The sequence below is a fragment of the Drosophila arizonae genome, chromosome X, assembly GCF_054131065.1.
Source record: "Drosophila arizonae isolate 15081-1271.41 chromosome X, UAZ_ARI_1.0, whole genome shotgun sequence".
Classification (NCBI taxonomy): Eukaryota; Metazoa; Arthropoda; class Insecta; order Diptera; family Drosophilidae; genus Drosophila; species Drosophila arizonae.
Window position 1 is genome coordinate 32,198,151 of NC_142927.1, and position 7,920 is coordinate 32,206,070.

Here is a 7,920-nt window from a genome sequence, read left to right on the forward strand (position 1 = left end):
TTATTCCCTATTGCTACAGTAGCCATTGTTTTTTTTAATTTTTATTTTAAAGAGAAATAGATGAAGTATAATACAAAAAAAAATTTGAAAGATGAAGCTTTGATGGTTTAGCTTTTATTTAGCTTTGTGATTGAGTGTATGGGGGGGGTCATTAGGGATGCAAAACTATCGATAGTAAGGCCATCGATTTTTTTCACATCGGATAGTGAAAAACCATCGATACTATCGACAATACTATCGAAAATTTAAAATAATTACAATTTACTTCATTTTTCTTAAAGTCTGCATATATAGAACGGTCCTAAAAATGTTTCTGGCTTCATTTACAGCTATTATTTATAACTGTTGTATATTTATATAAAACGAAAACAAAAACCAATATTTGAAGCAACTTAAAAATAGATTCATTCATAATTTTCACAGCAGTAATAGGTAAATATGTAATGGAATGTGATATAAGATAAAAAAGAAATAAAAATAATATTCAAACTTAAAAGTATTTAAATAACCTTAACCGAAAATTTTGAACAAATATAATATTAATATTATTATTGCATTGATACTAAGTACTTCTCAGGGAAAAATCCAAAATTAAATAACTTAAATTAAAATTTTTACAATTTACTTACGCGTTCGAGCTTTGAATTAGACTTGAGTAGCTCATGAGTGAGTGAGCTAAAATGAATGGTTCACTGAACTGAGCCACTGAATTTGTTTTTATACCCTGAACCCATTTTCAATGGGAAATCAGGGTATAATGTTTTTGTTGAAATGTATGTAACAGGCAGAAGGAGGCGTGGCAGACCCCACAAAGTATGTATATTCTTGATCAGGGCGACGAGCTGAGTCGATTTGGCCCTGTCCGTCTGTCTGTCTGTCCGGCTGTCCGTCTGTCCGTCTGTCCGTCCGTCCGTCTGTCCGTATGTTTGAACGCGTCGATTTCCGAAGATATAAGAGCTAGAGACTTGAATTTTTTTTTTAAATGACCGTATATACAGCGCGGACGTCGAGCTTGCTTTTAAAATTCGTTAAATCATCCCGTTATGTTTTTATGGAGTAAAAACATTCAAGTTCAAATAAGATGCCACTATAGCTAATTGTGAATGATTTTTCTTTTTTTTTAATTTCTCAAATATTCAATATAATATGTAGATCATATGCTGAAAGTTTCATTGAATTCAGTTCAGTCAAAAATTAATAAAAAATAATCAAATATTTGGCCAATTAACAAACGCACGTGCAGCAGCTACAACAGAAACATTCGTTGAATCACATCAGCTGTTAGTTTCGTTTAGTTTTGGTAGATGGCGCAGCAGCAGTGAATCTATTTGAGTTTTGCCAGCGCCACTAGCAGGAGTGGGGTGGCCTAGTGTGTTAGCTGCATGACGCTCGATCGAGAAGTCGCGGTTCGAGTCCCGATCGATGCAACTAATGTTAATTTTTTTAATTGTTTCAAAATATTTTTATATTTTCATAAATGAGTTTTCTATTTAATTTCTATTTTTAAATACACCGAAATTGAAATTTTAACTATACCTTATGTGCGTTTTTAATTGTTTGGTTATTCTAGCAGATTCTTAGAATCACATCAGCAGTTAGTTTCGTTTAGTTTTGGTAGATAGCGCTGCAACAGTGAATCTATTTGAGTTTTGCCAGCGTCACTTGCAGACGAGAGGTGGCGTAGTGTGTTAGGTGCGTGACGCTCGATCGAGAAGTCGCGGTTCGAATCCCGATCGGTGCAGCTGATGTTAATTTTTTTTAATTGTTTCAAAATATTTTTATATTTTGTTAAATGAGTTTGGTATTTTATTTATATTTTTAAATACATCGAAATTGAAATTTCAGCCATACTAAATGGGCATTTTTATTTGTTGGGTTCAGGGTAGTATTTAGTCGAGCACTCTCGACTAGAGTTTTCTTACTTGTTTTAATATTACTCATTTTGGCACACTAGCTCGTATTGCTCATTTTGCATTCTTCGGAATTGGCGTTCGCCAACTTAACGTTCACTTTTTTGAATGTCAGACTATCGATAGACGAAAATAATATCAAGGTATCGCCGTTTTAGAAAACCATCGATAGTACCATCGATTGTTTTGCATCCCTAATGGTCATACATGTACTAAGCTTTATATCATAGCTTACAAATGATAGTTGATCGTTTTTCGAATATGCTTTGATTCACAACATAACCGAAAAGATTGTTCAGACACAATCTCGCTATGAGCGGCTCTCTTTGTTTTATTAATTAATTAATTAAGAAAAATTATCACTATTTTTTACGCGCCTTTGGCGATATTAACGTCCACTATCGAGGCATCGAACCATCGATAGTTCAGTGGCTCGATAGTGCCCGACCATCGATAGTGATTATAGTGTCATCGGTAGTTTGGCACCTCTACTAGGCACACGCCAACGTTCATGTCCCATGCGTACACACAATCAAATGTCTATACATACATAAATACATATGAGCATACATGTGAGCACTTGCAAATGCTGGGATTTAAAATTGCTCAAACGGCAGTCTAACGTGAACAAATTTCAATTTTCGTAAGCTGCTGCTTGTGCTCACATGCATATTTGAGAGAGCAGAGAGCAGAGAGAGCGAGAGAGCAAGAACAAAAATTGAGCATAGAGGCATCTTTTATTCAGCATTTGAACATCTCGGTCGAGCGCATGAAGCGGAATGATTGTGCTTTCGTATATTTTCGTAGCCCGAACCTAAAAGTGAAGAGCCGAGTACATACGAAATCGATAGGCCCTAGGAGACAGATTTTTCGGTGTTGAAAAACTGTGTACTACATGTCTAGTCTATGTGTTCTCTGGTCAGTGTCGTTACGCACTTACCTAATTAGGAAAGTATTCAAAAAAAATTTTGAGCATTAACCCATACTTTCATCTGCAGCACAAGGCCAATGAGCCAATGACATAGCATGGCCGAAGCAAACAACACGCAACAGGCGATGGTCAGCAGCAGTGAACAATTTAATGGTCGGCACTCGGCATCACCAGCACGTACTATAGACTCGCACGACTCAACAACGGGCAGCATGGATACGATTGTGGATCGCAGTCTGAATCGAAATAATCTGTTGCAAGTGACCAATACCATTGAGCAAAACACCAATGCGACCAATGACGACAGTAGCTTGACTAACTCACAAATAGCGATACTACGGAGGGATTTTCAGCAGGGTCAGCAGAAGCAGGAGCAAGTTGAACAGGGTGAACGTCAGCATGTTGATGCTCAGAGCCACATATATTCCAGTCCTGTCTACGATGAGAAACTTTCGCCTCCATTGATGCTAACGGCTGCTACATTGCTGGCCAATGCGCTAAATGTGGATGCTGATAAGGATGATCAAACAAAGAAGTCAAAGCTCATAAGCCACGAAGAGTTTAAGCACCAACTGTCAGACGCATCGGTCCCACGTACACCGGTCAAGAGCATTAGCAATACCATCGATTCTCGCATCAGCAAAAAGCAACGCTGTCCACCAGAATTCATCAAATATAAGGGCGGCAGTGGCAATGGTACCGGTGATATTGGAGCCAATGTCTCCACATTATCAGCCAAGGCGCGGCACAAGCATCGGGCCAGCAATGAATGCTGCTCCGCATTTCCATTGCAAATAATGTTAGGTACTTTTCAACTGGTTTTGGCCATTTCATTGGTGGCGCTCGGCTCCCTGTTAATAGTGCGCGACGCGGCCTTGTCAATGGCCGGTATTTGGACAGGTTTGATTGCAGCCGTCACCGGTTCGTTGGGCGTGGTCAGCATACGCAAAACCCAGACGGCATTTCTTGCGCTCAGTTTGGTATGCATTGCCAGCAGTACGTTGGCGCTGGCCATTTCTGGTGTGGGCCTGTCGCGTGACCTCAATCGCATGGCCGAACAAAAGGGTGAACAGGTAAAAACATAAATTAATGTAACTTTCCACTTTGTTTTTATTTACATATGTATCTTGTTGCTATTGCTTTTACTATTATTTGCAGTTTGACCTGATGAATGCCCATAGGGAAGTTTCAGCTGCTTGCGGACTAATATTTGTCCTATTTTTACACTTTCTGATCAGCATTGTTTCGGTTTATCGCTGCGCTCTGCAGATTTGCACAAAGTGAGTACTTTTTATAATTCAAACATAAAATTTAAAATATGTAAGAAAGCTCTAGTCGAGGCTGCCTGACTACGACATCCCCTAAGCCTTTAAGGAACTGATATTTCAAAAATGATTTGGGTCTGTCGGTTTATACAGGGAACAACACATACACACATGAACGCACACAGTACATTAGACACGCACGCATAAACACGCATGGAAAGCAAACTCGATATCCGCGTTGAATATACAAACATTTTAAACAAAAATTTAAGTATCTCTTATATTTCTGAGAACGACGCGTTCATATATACGGATGGACGGACGGAAAGATACATAGACAGGCAGGGCTAAATCGACTCAGCACGTCACCCTGATCAAGAATTTATATATAAATGGGGTCTGCAACGCCCTTTCTGCCTGTTACATACAGTTAATAAAGCCATTATACCCTGATTTCCCATTTTCAACAGGTTCAGGGTAGAGGTGCTAAACTATCGATGGCACTATAGTCACTATCGATGGTCGGGCACTATCGAGCGACTGAACTATCGATGGTTCGATGTCTCGATAGTGGACGATAGTATCGTTAAAGGTGCGTGATAAATAATTATAATTTTTCTTAATTTTATATCATAGCTTGTGCAGACACAATCTCGCTATGAGCGACTCTCTTTGTATTGTTTTGAATAGGTTTTGGTCAAGCGCTTCGCATTGACTCATTGTAAGAGTAATACTATTTTCGTTTACACAAAGCCTCTCAGCAAAAGACAATTTGACTATAAAACTCAACAGAAATGATCTTCGTGTTTATGCAAATACATACATACATACATACAATGGAGGACAAAAGTACTTTAACCACATTTTGCAAAAACTATAACCGCTTATTCCTGCGTGCTGAGAGAGGTAACGGTTATATTTTTCAGAGAGAGCAAATATAAAAAGCTTTAAGTGACCAAAATAACTCATAAATCATTATTTTTCTATAATTATTTGCAAGGCGGATTATCATAATTTGGGTGGACAAAAGTATTTTGACATTCCTTTTTAAATTCATTTTTGGTGATTCGCTTGGATTAAAAAATACGTATTTTTATTTTTTAAAGTTATTTTTGGTGTTTTCTTTAATAATAGCCATTATTTGATGATAGATATCGGTAAATTTTAGGCAAACACGTGATTAAGTGAAATCTTTAAAATATCAATCAGTCACGAAGAATAATGCCGGTATTTCCGTGTCAGCACGCTGAAATAAGCGGTTTGTTTTTGCAATATATTGTCAAAATACTTTTGTCCTCCATTGTACATATATAACAGAACGCAACAATCGCTTGTGATTACCCATACTTACGCAAAAGACAATTCATTTAACTCAAGCAAACGATCAGTGCTTGACTTGAGCGAAACGAAAACTGAAATAACTGTCTCGCTTAGAGCGCGAGCGAGCTAAACCATACGCGACAAAAACAATTTCTGTCTGAGTCTTTTTTATTGTGTGAGTAAAAGACAGTGAAATATTTGTAGACAACAAAAATCGATCGCTACAATAAAAACAAGTAAGAAAACTCTAGTCGAGAGTGCTCGACTAGATACTACCATGAACCCAACTAATAAAAATGCCCATTTAGTATGGCTAAAATTTCAATTTCGATGTATTTAAAAATATAAATTAAATAGAAAACTCATTTATGAAAATATAAAAATATTTTGAAACAATTAAAAAAATTATAATACCCTGAACCCTCTAAGCTGATACTCTAATCATTCTGTACTTCTTTTATGCACACATACATACACATGCATCCACACGCACGTATATAACGCGCTCTGCTGACTGCGCAGCAGCTAGCAGCGACTACGCTTGGGCTGCGCTACAGTGTGAGCAATATTATGAGAATTTATTTGTTGAATAATTTCTTTTGTAGACATACGATCTTAATAAAACTTTTAGAGCGTAATCATATGATAAAAATGTGTGTACGTTCCAGAGCACAAGTCTCTAGTACTTGAAAAAAAATCATACAAAATCTTTGTATCGATTAACTTTATATACAACCACTGACCAGAGAACACATAGACTAGACATGTAGAACAAATTTTTCTACAGCAGAAAATGTTAAGTTGGTCGACCACTTTACTTCGTATTTGCTCGGCTCGGTCGCTGGAGGTTCGAGCAGTGAAAATATTGGACGACAAAAACAGTGCGCTGTGAGCGCTCAGACGGAATGGTCGTGATTATGTATGAACCACACTTATGTGCCATTTGTCCTACTCTCTCTCTCTCTCAGTTCCTCTCTCTCGCTCTCTATGGTCGCTGAAATCATCACTCTCAGCGGCGCACAAAAATTGAAATTTTTGTTCGCGACGATCCCAGCTTTTTCCTTTTCAGCGAAGGGTATACCTAAATCATAAAAGCGTTTGTCAGGCTCATGCAAACAAAATGTAGCGTTTCGATGGATATTCGTGGGAAGGGTATGAAAGCGTTGATACGCATAAAGAATATGAATTCGCGACGGGCAAGCATACACACACTTGCAGTCTCTTGAAACATGTGTGAGCATTTGTGGCCTGTGTGCGTAACTCTTGCTGCCTGAGCAAATTGTAGTGCCCAAAATTTACCGTTGATTGGCCTTTGAGGGAGCACATACATTTGCATACATATGTGTATGTATGTATGAGATGGGATAATAATTGTCTGGCGATTCAGTAGTTTGTCAATTTTGTATTGTTTGAATTGTAGAGTGACTGTCAAATGAGCCTTTATGACTTAATCAGTAATTACGACATGCGTATTTCATTTCAAGTTTTTATAGTCCACTAGCCAATATATTGTAAAGCATTTAATAAACATATAAGTGTACCCCGATAAAAATTTTTCGGTTGAAATTTGAATAAAATATTTAATTATAATTATATATATGTATATATATATGATTAGATAAATTATAGGATATCCGTAACACCAACCAACCAGTGGCACAATGATCTTTACTGCCAAAATTACTGATTAAGTCATAAAGGCTCATTTGACAGTCACTCTACAATTCAAACAATACAAAATTGACAAACTACTGAATCGCCAGACAATTATTATCCCATCTCATACATACATACACATATGTATGCAAATGTATGTGCTCCCTCAAAGGCCAATCAACGGTAAATTTTGGGCACTACAATTTGCTCAGGCAGCAAGAGTTACGCACACAGGCCACAAATGCTCACACATGTTTCCAGAGACTGCAAGTGTGTGTATGCTTGCCCGTCGCGAATTCATATTCTTTATGCGTATCAACGCTTTCATACCCTTCCCACGAATATCCATCGAAACGCTACATTTTGTTTGCATGAGCCTGACAAACGCTTTTATGATTTAGGTATACCCTTCGCTGAAAAGGAAAAAGCTGGGATCGTCGCGAACAAAAATTTCAATTTTTGTGCGCCGCTGAGAGTGATGATTTCAGCGACCATAGAGAGCGAGAGAGAGGAACTGAGAGAGAGAGAGAGTAGGACAAATGGCACATAAGTGTGCTTCATACATAATCACGACCATTCCGTCTGAGCGCTCACAGCGCACTGTTTTTGTCGTCCAATATTTTCACTGCTCGAACCTCCAGCGACCGAGCCGAGCAAATACGAAGTAAAGTGGTCGACCAACTTAACATTTTCTGCTGTAGAAAAGTTTGTTCTACATGTCTAGTCTATGTGTTCTCTGGTCAGTGATACAACGCAAAGACTCCAGGTCTAACAGTGCTCAAATTAGGCTGAAAAAAAACAAAATCAATTTTTCGATTACTCTCGATAAAAAAGTTAT

General features: G+C 37.9%; 1 protein-coding gene across 7 annotated transcripts in view; it reads left to right on the top strand.

Annotated features, from left to right (window-relative positions):
• LOC108620592 (uncharacterized) overlaps nucleotides 1-7,920 on the top strand; it is a 61,764-nt gene that overhangs the window by 20,983 nt on the left and 32,861 nt on the right. For all 7 annotated transcript variants that reach the window (XM_089474061.1, XM_089474062.1, XM_089474059.1 and 4 more), the window contains exons 2-3: nucleotides 2,909-3,914; nucleotides 4,000-4,121. In XM_089474061.1, the coding sequence (XP_089330187.1) occupies nucleotides 2,937-3,914; nucleotides 4,000-4,121 (1,100 nt within the window). In that variant the 5' untranslated portion in view covers nucleotides 2,909-2,936. The remainder of the gene's footprint in view (nucleotides 1-2,908; nucleotides 3,915-3,999; nucleotides 4,122-7,920) is intronic.